Source organism: Scyliorhinus torazame, chromosome 7 (assembly GCF_047496885.1).
Source record: "Scyliorhinus torazame isolate Kashiwa2021f chromosome 7, sScyTor2.1, whole genome shotgun sequence".
Taxonomy (NCBI): domain Eukaryota; kingdom Metazoa; phylum Chordata; class Chondrichthyes; order Carcharhiniformes; family Scyliorhinidae; genus Scyliorhinus; species Scyliorhinus torazame.
Window position 1 is genome coordinate 90679238 of NC_092713.1, and position 15897 is coordinate 90695134.

The 15897-nt window shown below is 44.9% G+C and overlaps 2 protein-coding genes across 3 annotated transcripts in view; both read left to right on the forward strand.

Moving 5' to 3' along the window:
- zranb2 (zinc finger, RAN-binding domain containing 2) overlaps window positions 1-15897 on the forward strand; it is a 107726-nt gene that overhangs the window by 85580 nt on the left and 6249 nt on the right. The gene's annotated exons all lie outside the window — the stretch shown is intronic.
- ptger3 (prostaglandin E receptor 3 (subtype EP3)) overlaps window positions 4160-15897 on the forward strand; it is a 64237-nt gene continuing 52499 nt past the window's right edge. The window contains exon 1 of one of the 2 annotated variants that reach the window (XM_072511037.1): window positions 4160-5554. In XM_072511037.1, coding sequence (XP_072367138.1) covers window positions 4544-5554 — 1011 coding nt within the window. In that variant the 5' untranslated portion in view covers window positions 4160-4543. The remainder of the gene's footprint in view (window positions 5555-15897) is intronic. The other variant, XM_072511036.1, reaches the window with a different exon arrangement.

The following is a 15897-nucleotide window of genomic DNA, read 5'->3' on the forward strand; positions in this document are numbered from 1 at the left end:
TCTGAGCCTTCCACAGATGGACCCATGGCACCAACTTGTCCTGCCATTTTTAAGTGATATCGTAATGCTCCCACATCTTCCCTTATATCGATGGTCTATTTTTGTATCAGCTAGTGACACCCGCATTTTTGGTTTCTTTGCCCCCTCTACCTCTACCAAAGACGATAATCAGTAACAACAACAACACCTCCGGATGGTCCTCAATACTGAGGCCCTGCAAGGCTGCTTATGTAGCCCCCAAATATACTCCCTATACACACATGGCTGTGTGGCAAAATTTGGCTCCAACTCTATCTACAAGATTGCTGATGACACGACCGTAGTGGGCCGGATCTCGAACAACGATGAGTCAAAGTACAGGAGGGAGGTCGAGAACCTAGTGGCATGGTGTAACAACAACAATTTCTCTCTCTCCATGTCAGCAAAACTAAGGAGCTGGTCATTCAGGAATGCATCAATGGTGCCAAGGTGGAGATGGTGGACAGCTTCAAATTCCTAAGTTTGCACATCACCAACAATCTGAGCTGGTCCACCCACATCGATGCTATGACCAAGAAAGCACCATAGCACTATACTTCCCCAGGGAAAAAGTAACTAAAGAAATTCAGCATGTCCTCATTGACTCTTACCGATTGTTACAGATGTACCATAGAAAACATCCTTTTTGGCTGCATCACAGACTGGCATGGCAACTGCTCGGCCCAAGATCATGAGGAACTACAGAGTTGTGAACACAGCCCAATCCATCACGCGGACCCACCTTCCATCCATTGACTCTGTCTACACCTACTGCCTGGGGAAAGCGGGCAGCATAATCAAAGACCCCTCCCACCCGGGTTATTCTCTCTTCCAACCTCTTCCATCGGCAGGAGATACAAAAGTCTGAGAGCATGCACAAACAGATTCAAAAACAGCTTCTTCCCCGCTGTTACCAGTCTCCTGAATGACCCTCTTATGGACTGAACTCATCTCTCCACGTATCTTCTCTACTGAGTAGTACTACACTCTGTATACTTTACCCGATGTTTATGTATTTACATTGTGTATCTATCGTATGTCCTCTGTTTTTCATGTATGAAATGATCTGTCTGGGCTGTACCAGAACAATATTTTTCACTGTACCTCGGTACGTGTGACAATAAACCCAAACCACTGTGTCTTATTCTACTGCACGTTGCGAGTTCTGCAGCCTGAACTCTTCATAGTGCCGGTTTAAATTCAACCTTTAAATGGACCTTTCCTTTGAATTTGCACCTAAAACCTTACTGGTTCCAGTGCCAGGTGCATTCATAGTGCCGGTTTAAATTCAACCTTTAAATGGACCTTTCCTTTGAATTTGCACCTAAAACCTTACTGGTTCCAGTGCCAGGTGCAGGGTGCTATGTGTGAGGTGCAATCGCTGATCCACTGTTGATTTACCTCAACTTTTGACCATTGACAACGTTGATTTTCCTTTCACTTTGAAATTTTATTTTCTAATTCGCTCCTCATCACCAGTTTAATTTATCCTGTTGTATATTCTCACTCTCTTTCCCCCCCCCCCCCCCCCCCCCACCCCCCACCCCCCCCACTCACCCTCTCCTCCGCCCTCAAACTCTCCTCCCACTCCCTCATGCCAGGTCCCTGCTCTGGATGCCCAGAGTCCGTTCTACGGATCCTTGGGCCATGCGCACCCCCCTCCAGCCCTCAGCTCCCTGATCCCTGCTCTTTGTCTCCCTAGGCCTCACTACTTAAATCCACGAGCCCCACTCCCCATCCCTCTGCTTCCCGGGCCCTATTCAACTCTCGTAAGCTTGCCTGCCCGGGCTCCACTCCCCAGGTCTCTGCTTGCCAGGCCCTGCTCCTTAGCTTTCCAGGTCTTGCTCCTTGCTCCCCAGCCCTGAACTCTCCGATACTGGTGTTTGCTGTTCCTCCAAGCACAGATTGCTGCTTTCTTACACTTGCTTCTGATAGGTAGTGACCTGTTTGACTGGCATTTTGAAAAAAACTGGCTCTGGGGGCCACATGGAGGAGCTTCGAGGCTGCATTCAGCATTCGAGCTGCACGTTCGACAAGCCTGTTCCAGATGGTAGTGGTTGTGGGTTTGGAAGGTGCTGTCTAAGGGCTCTTAGTGAGCTCCTGTAGTGCATCTTGTAGAGGTAATGCTATGACAGTGCCTTGGTGGTGGAGGGAGTGAATGTTTATCGATGGGATGCCAATCAAGCAGGCTGCTTTGTCCTGGATGGTGTCAAACTTATTTGAGTGTTGTTGGAACTGCACTCATCCAGGCACGTGGGGAGTAATTCAACACATTCCTGACTTGTTCCTTGTAGATGGTGGACTAGCTTTGCTGAGTCAGGAGTTGTTACTTACTGCAGGATTCCTAGCTTCTGACGTGCCCTTGTAGTCACTATATTTATATGGCTAGTCCAGTTTTAGCCCAGGATGTTGATAGTGGGGGATTCAGCGATGGTAGTGCTTTTGAATTTCACGGTCTCCACTTTGGTAGGAGGAACAGATGTGCAGAGTATTTCTTAAATGGTGAGAGATTAGAAAGTGTAGATGTACAATTGGACCTGTGTCCTCATCAATAACTCACTGAAAACTAACATGGCATGCAGTAAGCATTAGGAAGGCTAATGGTATGTTAGCCTTTATCGCAAGAGGATTTGAATAGAGGAGTAATGAGGTCTTGTTACAATTGTATTGAATCTTGATTAGATCGCACCAGAAGGACTGTGTGTAGTTTTGGTCCCCTTACCTTAGAAATATTAAATGTAAGAACAAACTTCACCATTAATTTGTCCAAAATAATGAAAAGATCTTGATGAAAGTATTGCAGGCATTTTTAGGAGCTCCATTACTAAAATGATATTAAACAATGCGCTGCGTAGATTTCTGGGGATGATGGTAGGAATGGGAAATCTCAGTTGGGGAAAGACTTTGAGTGAGGCTGCTTGCACTTAACTGGGACAGAAATTCCAGGAAATCTCCTTTCAGAAAGGAGATGTTCTGAAAGTTCTTTAAATATTACCGCTTTTGAGAAGATGAATGGGTAAGAGGTCTTTTTCTCTATTTTGGAGTTAGTGCGGAAGGGTCATTGATTTAAAATTGCCACCAAGTCAGTGAAAAGAGAAGTTAGTAAAAATGTGTTTATGCAGAGAATTGTTGAAAGAGGGAATCATAGTGCAGAAGGAGGTCACTCAGCCCAGTGAGTCTGCACCAACCCTCCAAACAAGCACTCTACCAAAGTCCACTCCCCAATCTACTTCATCCGATCCCTATAACCTAATCTGCACATCCCTGGACAATAAGGGGTAGTTTAACATGGCCAATCCACCTAACCTGCACACCTTTGGACTGTGGGAGGAAACCAGAGCATCCTGAGGAAACCCACACAGACACAGGGAGGACATGCAAACTCCACACAGTCACCCAAGGCTGGAATTGAACCTGGGTTACTGACGTTGTGAGGAAGCAATGCTAACCACCGTGCTACAGTGCCGCCCACAATGTATTCCTATAGATTCCTTAGGCATCTTTCAGGGCATCAAAGGGCAAAGATTTGAGATGGGTCAATGCGGGGCTATGGGAAGAAAGCAAACAATGAGATTAAATTTCTAGGTTCCATGATCTCCGGTTTTCCCAGAAAGACGGCACTCTTGCATATCAGGCAAAATATAATATTTATTATTGTCACAAGTAGGCTTACATAACACTGCAATAAAGTTACTGTGACCCAGTAGACGCTGAAAATGAGCTTAACGTTTACTGAGCTGCAAATTGGCTAACACTCGATAAAGAACATGTGATGGACACGAGACAAGTACAACTCTTTCTTCAAACATCACGATCTCTGCATAATTTCTACATACCGGTGAGAATATGTTACCATTGTTCTTTAAAGGCGCTTAAGACTGGACCGTACACTGAAACCTAATACTGCTCCTAGAGTCATTTATGACATTGTTGAAATACATTCTGCTGGACAAATCTACTTCAATATCTGGAGCTTTAAATGTGGTTATCGATTTTTTAAAAATCTTAAGAGTGCATTGTAGTGCGTCTCTCTCTCGCTGGCCTTGGCATGTTCTGCTTCTACCTTTACCTCAGCTGCATATTTATTCCAACACTTGCCAAGTGATGTTCTACACGAACATTGATTTTTTTTAAAAATAAACCCTTTTAAATCACTTGTAATGTTCATCGAGGCGCCACGCTCACGAATCACAGTCGCTGTATGCATCAAATGACAGCGCGAAGGTGTAAAATTGCTGTCTCCCTCTCCCAAACAAAGATGCTGAAAGTATTTACAAGCTTTAGATACAGCCATCGTCATTACAGGGCACTGCCGGTTGTTTATTCCCGCTTCAGCTTACTTGGTCTCATGTTTTAAAAAGGGGAACTTGTATTTACATAGAGCTTTTGACAGCTGCGAGAGGTTCCAACGCTCCTTTGTCACCGTGAAGTCCTCTGCAAGTGTAGTCACTTGTAATTTGAAATGATTTGTGTCTTGATTCATTCCTCCTCCTCCGCTAAGAACCCTTTTGCTCTCCTGTGATCGATGAGAGTGACGAGATTCAAGTCTCTGAGAACACGCCTATCCACGATTAAACTCGGTTACAGCGAGCACAATGTTCATTGGTTGTCCCAATCTCCAACCCAACAGGTCGCGGCAGCAACAGACTGGGGAAGATTCCAGCCCGCCAGCAGCAGCAGCACTGTGATGGACCTGGTCTGTCTGCACTCTCAGCCCGGCCAGTGGAATCAGTCGGCGGAGGAGAGCATGTGGGGCGGCATCAACTCCAGCTCCGAGCAGCCCAACAGCAACAAGTCCTCGGCCAATGAATGTGTGTCGGTGTCTGTGATCTTCCCAGTCACCATGATGGTCACCGGGATCGTGGGCAATACTCTCGCCTTGCTGCTGGTGTACAGGTCGTATCACAAGAAGGAGAATAAGAGGAAGAGGTCCTTCCTGCTCATTATTGGAGCCCTGGCTCTGACCGACCTGACTGGCAAGCTGCTCACTAGCCCGGTCGTCATTTCAGTCTATGTGTCCAACAGGCAATGGAGCAGAGTGGACCCATCAGGCAACTTGTGCGCCTTCTTTGGGGTCTGCATGACCACATTTGGCCTCTGCCCCTTGTTCTTGGCCGGTGCTATGGCAATTGAAAGGACCTTGGCTATCCACGCTCCCCAGTACTACTCCAACCATATGACCACCAGGCTCACCAAACTGGTGGTGCTGTCTATCTGGCTCTGCGTGATGATCTTCGCCTTGCTCCCCATTGCTGGCGTCGGGAGGTACACTTTGCAATGGCCGGGCACTTGGTGCTTCATCAACACTGGCAATCATATCTTGGGCAACACCATTTTTGCTTCAACCTTCACCGTGTTGGGTATCACCTCTTTGCTGGTCACAGTGAGCTGTAACGTCGCAACGATCCGAGGATTAGTGGTTCGCTGTAAGAAGAAACTGTCCTCCAACAAGCAATTGGAAAGGATCACAGTGGAAACACTAATGCAGCTGATGGGGATCATGTGCGTGCTCTGTGTTTGCTGGTCCCCTCTCCTGGTAAGTAAATGAAAGGGGAGAGCGAATTGTACCTCGAAATCCCGCGGGCAGTGGTTAGAGGTGGTGAGGGAAACTTGAAAGGCGTTATATTCTAAACATACCCAATTACCGTTTATTTACAATGGCAGTTAGTTTATTTCTTCATTTGAGGATTTAAAAATAATTCAGTGGAAAATGTCATTTTTATATACTGTGGTCTTAAGTCGGAAGAAAACGTGCGTCCAGCTGGAGGTTATTTCCTAGTAACTATAAAGAATGTTGCACTTCAGCATACTTTTCAGTGGTACCTGAGCTCCATGATCCCACTCGCCTCCCATCAGGACACATATAACACAAACTCATTCATCATTGGACAGGAGACTCCATCCCAAAATAAAATGTTGACCTAACAGCTAGTTAGCTTTGGAAATGTGAGGACATATATACACTTATTGATAAACAGACATGATGTGTGTCATCTTCCACTTTTACTATTTGCTATGTTGTCGATTACATGTATACTTATTTAGATTCACCATCTTAATCCAAGCAACTATGCCCGAAGGTACCAGAACTAAGTCGTCGTATGCATCGAGAAAGATTGAACAGACTGGAGCTGTTTGCTCTTCACAACACAGAAGACTGAGGTGTGATCTGATCGAAGGGTTAAGATTCTTAAGGGTTTGAGATGGTAAAAGAGAATATGTTTCCATCTGTAGACCAAAACTAGGGGCCATGAATGTAAAATCGTCACCAATCCATCCAATAGGGTATTCAGGAGGAAGTTATTCGCCCAGGTAGTGGTTCGAATGTGGAGCTCATTACCAGAAGAGAAGTTGAGGCATTTGGCACAGATACATTTAGCCAAAGCTGGATATGTATATGTAGTTATGCTGATTGAGTTGGGTATAGAGGGGTGGGAGGAGGCGCATGTGAAGCATTAACAGCAACATGGGGCTATGGGGCCAAATGGTCTATTTCTGTGCTGTAAATACAATGTAATTATAAATAATTAACCAGGATATAAATTTAGGACTTGTATACCAGGATATGAGATGTATTAGTCTAAAAGGAAAAATATACAGCTGTTGGAAAGCACAAAATTCTGGAAATAGCCAACAGGTCAGCCAGTATTTGCCACGTAACAAATATTATTTAAAAGACGAATGGAATGTTGACCGTCATAACTACAGGGCTAGAGGATAAAAGTAGATTAAGTTTAGATACAGAAACGGGTGACACGGTAGCGCTGAGGACCCGGATTCGTCCCGGCCCCGGGCCACAATTTTTGTGGAGTTTGCACATTCTCCCAGTGTCTGCGTGGGTCTCACCACAACAACAAGGTTAGGTGGGGTTCCTGGGTTACGGAGATAGGGTGGAGACGTGGGGCTTAAGTAGTGTGCTCTTTCCAAGGGCCGGTGCAGACTCGATGGGCTGAATGGCCTCCTTCTGCACTGTAAATTCTATGAACCCAAGATGTGCAGGGTAGGTGGATTGGCCACGCTAAACTGCCCCTTAATTGGGAAAAAAAGAATTGGGGACTCTAAATTTTTTTTTAAATTCAAAAATGTTTTTAAAAGTTTAGATGCGTATATACAAAGATTTGGTTAGGCCACATTTGAAATATTGTACACAGCTATAGTTATCACACCCTAGAAAGGATATATTAATCTTAGAAGGAGGGTAGTGCAAATTCAACAAATTGTTACCTGGTTCCAAAGATTAAATGTGAGAGATTATATAAATTGCATTTGTAGTTCCTGGAATATATAGGAGGTTAAGAGGTTGATTTGATTGAGGTTTTGTTGAAATTTTGAAAGGAATTGATAAGGTAGATACAGTAAATTGTGTTTGTTTCCTGTTGGTGAGTTATTCCAGAACAAAGGGACTTTATTTGGAATCAGAGCTATCTGATATGGAAAGATTTTTGTCAGACAAAGGTATAAAAGATCATGGTGCAAACGTGGGTGGATGGAGTTAATATGGCGCCCAGCCATTATCCCATTGAATTGTTGACTTTTAAAATTAATTCATGGGATATGGGTGCCACTGGCTAGGTTTCCCATCCCAAATTGCTCTTGAGAAGGTGGTGGTGAACTGTCTTATTGAACCATTGCAGTCCCTATATTCTAGGAACACCCGCTATGCTGTTAGGAAGGGGGTTCTAGTACTTTGGCCCAGTGACAGTGAAGGAACAGCGATATAGTTTCAAGTCACAAAGATGTATGACTTAGAGGGGATACATGGTGGTATTTTCACGTATCTAGTGCCCTTGTCCTTCCAAGGTTGCATGTTCAGAAGGTGCTGTCTCAGGGGCCTTGGTAAGTTCCTGCAAGGCATCTTGTCAATGGCATACACTGCTGCTATTGTGCATTGGATGTGGATGGCTTGGAAGTTTAAGTTGGTGAGTGGGGTGCCAATCAAGCACACTGCTTTGTCATGTATGGTGTTGAGCTTCTTGAGTGTTATTGGAGTTTCACTTATCCAGGCACCTGACTTGCCTTGTAGATGATGGACAGGCTTTGGGGAGTCAGGAGGTGAGTTACTTGCTGCAGAATTCCCAACCTCTAACCTGCTCTTGTATTCACAGAATTTATATAGCTGGACTAGTTCAGTTCCTGGTCAAAGGTAACACCCATAATGTTGATAGTGGGGGAATTCAGCTATTGTATTGCCAGTGAATGTCAAGGGGAGATGGTTAGATTCTTTGTTAGAGATGGTCATTGTCTGACATCAGTCCAAGCCTAAATATTGACCAGGTCTCACTGCACATGGACTGTTTCAGCATTTGAGAAGTCACAAATGGAGCTGAACATTGCACAAGCATCAGCAGACATCCCAATTTCTGACCATATGATGGAGAGAAGGTCATTTATGAAGCAGTTGAAGATTTGGGCAGCACAGTAGCACAAGTGATTAGCACTGTGGCTTCACAGTGCCAGGGTCCCAGGTTCGATTCCCCGCTGGGTCACTGTCTGTGCGGAGTCTGCACGTTCTCCCCATGTCTGCGTGGGTTTCCTCCGGGTGCTCCGGTTTCCTCCCACAGTCCAAAGACGTGCAGGTTAGGTGGATTCGCCATGATAAATTGCCCTTAGTGACCAAAAAAGGTTAGATGGGGTTATTGGGTTACGGGGATAAGATGGAAGTGTGGGCTTAGGTGGGTCAGTGCAGACTCGATGGGCCGAATGGCCTCCTTCTGCACTGTATGGTCTATGTTCTATGGCGCGGCTTCGGATACTACCCTGAGGAACTGCTGCACTGGTGTTCTGGAGTTGAGATGAATGAACTCCGACAGCCATAACCATCTTCCTTTGTGCCAGGTATCACTCAATCAGTGGCATATTCTGCCCCTGATTTCCATTGACTCCAGTCTTGCTCCTTGATGTAACACGCAGTCAAATGCTGCCTTGTTGTCAAAGGCAGTCACTCTCATCTCACCTCTTTTGTCCATGTTTGGATGAAGGCTGTAATGAGGTCCGGAGCGGAGTGTCCCAGGCCTGCGCACTGCTACATCCGGGGGCACTCATGAATCGGACAGCCGGCATTCTTGAAAGCCAGTAGCGTCCCACATTTTTTAAAGCCTTTTGTGGCCACTGGGCACTTCCTGCGATCGTGAATGCAGTGACAAATCGCTCTGCGACCCACCCACAGGTTACAACCCTGCATTTGAAAATGACGCTTAATATGAGAGAGAATTAATTAAAATCATAGAATTTACAGTGCAGAAGGAGGCCATTCAGCCCATAAGAGTCTCCGCCGGCCCTTGGAAAAAGCACCCTATTTAAGCCTACACCTCCAACCTAACCCAGTAACCCCACCTAACCTTTTTGGACTCTTGAGGACAATTTAGCATGGCCACTCCACCTAATCTGCACATCTTTGGACTGAAGTCTGGCATCGGTGATGTTCGAGTCCTCAGGAGGAGGTCAAAGTGGATCATCCACTTTGCACTTATGTTGACGATGGCTGTAATTGCTTCACCTTAATCTTTAGCACTGAAGTGCTGGGCTGCCCCATCGTTGAGGATGGGGGTTTTGTGGAGCTTCATCCTCCTCCAGTTAATTGTTTAATTGTCCATCACTATTCATGTCTGGATGTGGCAAGAATATAGAATTTAGATCTGATCTGTTGGTTGTAAAATTTATTATCTCTGTCCAATTTGTGCAGCTTCCACTGCTTGTCATTTCCAGTGCCTAGGCTGATGCCGGGTGGTCTGTCTAGTTTCATTCATTTTTTACTTAATAGCCATTTAATACAACCGACTGCCTTGCTAGAACATTTCAGGCTGCATCTAAGTGTCAACCGCAGATCTTGATCTATATCTGGTTTGACAGGCTGCATTGTTACTGCTAGTCCCATGTTTTTATCAATGTGATCCCAAAAGTATTATTCAGAAATTATATTGAAGACTTCAGTCATTGTTTCATGATTACAAAGTGGAATCTCTAATTTGCTGTTGTACTGCATTGCTATTCCCTTAATATTTTGATATCAGTGTACCAATTTGAATCTTTGTATTTTTTGGTAATCAATCTCCATTTAAAAAAAAACAAAACAAATGAGGACAGAAAACAAAAGAAAAAAAACTGTTAATTAGCAAGACTGAAACTAAATTGAAAATGGTTAAAACTAGAATGGAGAAATTGTAAAGAAAAGGAGATGACAAAATGGTGCATAGAAACAGGAGTAGGCCATTCATCCCTAGAACCTGTTCAACTATTCTATCAGATCATGGTTGTTCAGTTCATCAACTCTATTTGCCTGTCTATATACCTTGATATAGGAAAAGAAAATAATCTAAATCATACAAAGTTAAATTATTCCAATATTCATAGCTGCTTGCAAGAGAGAGTTCCAAATTTCCAGTGCTATTTCAGTCATAAATTGTATTAAATTTCATCACATTATACACTGCAGTTAAATCACTCCTCGATCTTCTACATTCAAGGAAGCACAAGCCAGATTTATGCAACATGTCTTCAAAATAACCTGTTTAGTCCTGGTTTCATTCTGGTAAATATTTCTGTACCCACTCCATGGTCAAGGCGGTACCAAAACTGAAGGCAGTACTCAAAATGGAATCCGACCAATGCTACATACAACTTCCTCATTTAATAATTCCAAACCCCTTGAGACAAAGTCTAACATTCCATTAACCTTTTCGAGCACTTGTTATACTTGTGCTTTTTTGTGAACTGGGTACATGAACACATAAATCCCATCATTTTTTTTCCATAGGTCCTTGCTCCTCATCTTTAAGAAACAATTCTGATTTGCCTACCTCAGGTCCAAAGTGAATGATTTCATATTTCCGCACATTGAATTCTACGTACCATAGTTTTGCTAACTTATTTAGTCTGTCCACTGTCCCTTTGAAGCTTATTCCCATGTAAACAACCTATCCTCAGTGGCATCTGCAAACCTTGATACACAACTCTCTGAGCTAAGAATTCAGTTGTACAGAAACTCTTCAACTCGTATGTAAACTATGCTGATTCCCCAGAGGCAGACAGGACCATAGGCCACTGTCTGCATGGCCCATATCATATTCCTCATTGATATCACAGAGGAGATCCGCATGGGTCACATTGGTAATGGCTCATGGAACTGACTGCACCCAAGAAACTGATAAGTCCCTGTAACATCAGCCGATGAGGTATTCTTGAAATCTAATCACAGTTGTAAGTTGTGGATAATTTTAACTTCAGAAGTGAAACCGAGTTGCTTATCTATTTGTTAGCATTGTTTTCTATCACCTGTTTTCAGAAGTGGATGCAAAGAAAAAGTAATCAGTTCTGTAGAGGAGGCATGCATGGTCCTTTGGTTTCTTGTGGCCCTGGTAAATTGTGCGTTGATTATCAAACATATTACATTTTCCTGTGATTTTTTTTTAACAGTCCAATTCGAGCTCAAGAGGCTCCTTCATGTATTTATTTAAAATGTGCAGCCAGAGGCCCAGTTTCCTAGCTATGAATCAACAATAACATGATCAGTCTTTTCTGAACACTGCTTATTTTCCATTGTGGCTCAAGAAAAATTGTATTTGCCTCGCTTATTGCGACAAAGCATCTATTCGAGGGTATACTTGTTACACAATAGAGTAACTGCTAGAACATTGCTGAGGCACTTTTTGGTTGTTTGTTACTTTTATTTTTATTTTTTCTTTGAATGTGTTCCCACCCTGGCTAATGGAATACATTTCCTTATCAAAGGCTGAAAACAAATAAATCACTAGACCGAGACAGTAATTATCTCCGAATTAAAGCTCAGAACAAAGTAATCACTAGACTGTTTCAGTAATTATTTCTAAATTCAAAGAGACTGGGGTCAAATAATAGAACTTCTTACCAGAAATAAATGTGCATCTGCACAATAATAGAATCGTAGAAAGTAGCAGGAGTAAGCCATTCGACCCTTCAGACCTGCCATTCAACTAGATCATGGCTGATCCACTTCAACACTATTTTCCCACACTATCACCATGTCCCTTGATATCTTTCATATATAGAAATCTATCGATCTGCCTTGAACATGCTTAATGACTGAGCTTCTACAGCACTCTGGATAGAGAATTCCAAAGATTCATCACCCTCAGGAAAGAAAATTCCTCCTCATCTCAGTCTGAATTGGTTTACCCCTTATTCTGAGATGTTTTCTACCCCCCTCCCCCACCCCAACTCCCCGGTCTACAACCCCTCAGCCAGAGGCAACATCCTTTCTGCATCTATCCTATCAAGTCCTGTAGGAATTCTGTATATTTCAATGAGATTGTCTCAAGATCTTCTAAACTCTAGAAAATACAGGCTCAGTTTCCTCAATTTCTTCACATAGGACAATCCGACCACCGCAGGGTTCAGTCTGGTGAAACTTTGTTACACTCTCTTTATGGCAAATATATCCTTCATTGTGTAAGGAGACCAAAACTGTACACTACACTATATTTGCAGTCTCGCCAAGACTCTGTACAATTGCAAGAAGACGTTTTACTCTTCTGCTCCAATTCTCTTACAATAATGGCCAACATACCACGTGTGGTCCTGATTGCTTGCTGCACTTCCACATTAGTTTTTAGTGACTCATGAACAAGGGCATCCAGGTCCCTTTGACATCAACACTTCTCAATCTCTCACCATTTAAAAGTACCCTGCAATTCTTTTTCTCTTACCAAAGTGGATAATTTCACCTTTATCCACATTATATTACATCTCCCATGTTCTTGCCCACTCACATAGCCTGTCTAAATTCCTTTAAAGCCTCTTTGCATCCTCCTCACGACTCATATTCTCACCTAATTTTGTTTCATCTGCAAACTTTGAAATATTACATTTCGTCCCCACATCTAAATTATTGATATAGATTGTGAATAGTTGGGGCACAAGCACTGGTTTTTGCCATAACAACCAGTCTACCAACCTGAGAATAATGCATTTATTCCCACATTGTTTTCTGTCCATTAACCAATCTTCAACCCATGCTAGTATATTGCCCCTAATCTGATGGAGTTCTTTAATTTTGCTTACTTACCTCGTGTATGGAACCTTAGCAAAAGCCGTCTAAAAATCTAAATATACCATGGGCTGGATTCTCCGTTTCAACAGCCAAGTGCCGGCTGAAATGGAGAATTCCCAGGCGTTTTACGACACCAAAATTGGTGCCGAACCCTCACCGATTCCAGGATCGATGCGGAGCTAGCAGTGGCGCTGGGTAAAACTGCTGTGCCAAAATTGGCCAGAGAATGGCTGGGTCCTTGGCCGCGCATGCGCACCCGCTGTACAACATGGCACCGGCTGTGCGCAGATCTGACCCGGCAAATATGGCACCCCGGCCACCCCACACCAGTCCCCCAAGCCCTTACGGAAGCCCCCCACCCCCCTCAGGCAGCAGCATGGCTCCTAGCCGAGTGTGGGGGCGCTGTACCCAATCCGCAGCCACCACGCCAGGTTCCGGACTGCTCAGACCATACGTCAACCGTACGGTCGACAACTTGGCCCATCGGGGGCGGAGGATCGCTGGATGGCTTTCCGATAATCCGGCAATGAGATGACGCCATTTCAGAGGGGTTGGAGACTTGAAAACCGGCATCAAACTGGCGCTGCCCCTGACTTGAGCGACGGAAGGGATTCTCCGCCCGATTGGCAATTATGATATTGGCGTCGGGCAACGGAGAATTCCGCCCCATATCTACTGGTTGCCCCTTATCTATTCTGCTAGCTAGCTACATCCTCAAAAAACTCCAACACATTTGTCAAACATTAGTTCCCTATCATAGATCCATATTAACTCTGCCCAACCCTATCATTACTAAGTGTCCAGTTATCATGTCCAATATAATAGATTCTACCATTTTCCCTACTTCGGATGTCAGACTAACAGAGCAGACTGTAATTCCCTTTTTTCTCCTTCACCTTTCCTAAATAGCAGGGTTATATTTGCTACCTTCCAGTCTGTAGGAATCATTCAAGAATCTATAGAATTTTGGAAGATGACTACCAATGCATCCACTATCCCAACATTCACGTCTTTCAGCACTCTGGGATGTAGATCATTAGGTCCAGGGGCTTTATCAACATTGAATTACCAATTTTTACTAATACTAATTTTGTTCAGTTCCTCAATCTTGCCGGTCCCTTGGTTCGCTAGTATATAGGGGATAATTTCTGTATCTGCCATGAAGCCAGACGCAAAGAGGGCGATTCTCCAATATTGGCCCAAGTGTTCGCGCCGTCGCGATATGAGCTCGGGCACGACGGCGCTGGAGCGGTTCACGCCGCTCCAGCCTCCTTACGCAGCACCAAATGGGCGCCGCACCAACCCACGCATGCGCAGTTGGGCCACACCAAACTGCGCATGCGCAGGGACTTCTTACGGGGACCCAACATGGCATTGGTGTTCAGGGACCGGTTGCGCAGGAAAGTAGGCCCGGGTGGGGGGGGGGGGGGTAAATTCCGGCCCGCCGATCGGTAGGCCCCGATCGTGGGCCAGACCCCATTGGAGGCCCCTCCCGGTGAAGGACCCCCCCCCCCCCCCACAGGCCGCCCCTCGACTGTTCCCGCACAGTTCCTGCCGGCAGCGACCAGGGGTGAATGGCGCCGGCGGGCCTCTTGTCGTATCGGCGCGGCAGCTCGGCCCATCCGGGCCAGCGAATCGGCGGCCCCACCGATTCCAGTGGCCTGTGCCGCGCCAAACAAGCTGGCGCTAATGGCGCTGATTCTCCGCACCTCGGAGAATCGCGCGCCGGCGTTGGGGCATCGTGGCGCACTTGCGCCGATTCTCCGGCCCGGCGTGGGACTCGGAGAATTGCCCCCACAGTACTTACTTACTTTCTGTCATTTGCTTATGGCCCGTTATAAATTGTCCTGCCTCTGCCTGTAGACCATAAGACGTAGGAGCAGAATTAGGCCTTTCGGACCATCAAGTCTGCTCAGCTATTCAATCATGGCTGATATGTTTCTCATCCTATTATCCAAGCTCCTCACGTAATCCCTGACTCCACATTTGTCATTACTAATCTTTTCCTTTTTACATACCTATAGAAGCTCTTACAGTTCATTTTTATGTTTCACGTTTGTTCACAAAATTCTATTTTCTCTTTCTTTATCAGTTTCTTGGTGTTCCTTTGCTGAGTTCTAAAATGCTTCCAATCCTCAGACTCGCTACATTTTGGCAACTTTATAAACCTCTTCCTTTGATCTAATACAATCTCTAACTTGTTTTGACTGGATCGCTTTACCTGTTGGTTTTTGTGCCTCAAAGGAATGTAAATTTGTTGTGAACTGTGTATTAATTCTTTAAATGTTAGCCGTTGCCTGTCTATCATCATTTTAATGTTGTTTCCCAATCTACCCAGTCAATTTTCCCTTCATGCTTTTGCAGTTTCTTTTGTTTAGCTTTAAGACTTGTTTCAGATTGAAGTACATCACTTTTAAACATAGGGTACTATTTAATGGCCTCGCTGCGCCCGACCTGGTGTCAGGACGAGGACGATTAATCACAGGCCTCTCGCGTGTTTTGCCACGCTCGAAACACCTCACCAGATTTTATGGAATTTCCGAGACATCACGATCTGGATCTTGCCCTCACTGGACATGATCAAGACCAGCATATTTAAATGAGCTTAACTGCCAATGTAGCAGTGTCTGGCTGCCAGGTTGGCACTGCCAGGATTGGGCCAGGGGGCCTTAGCAGGTGGAGGAGATGTGAGGGGGTGTTCCCAGGGGTCTCCCTGAGGTTGGGGGGGGGGGGGGGGGGGGCTGGAGGTGTGGAGGGGGGGGCAAGATTGGGGCAGCCAGACAAAATGGCATCCCGATTTGCGAGGAGCCTTTCCTGCTAGCGAGCCCAAGGCCAAAAAGAATTACATAGTGCCA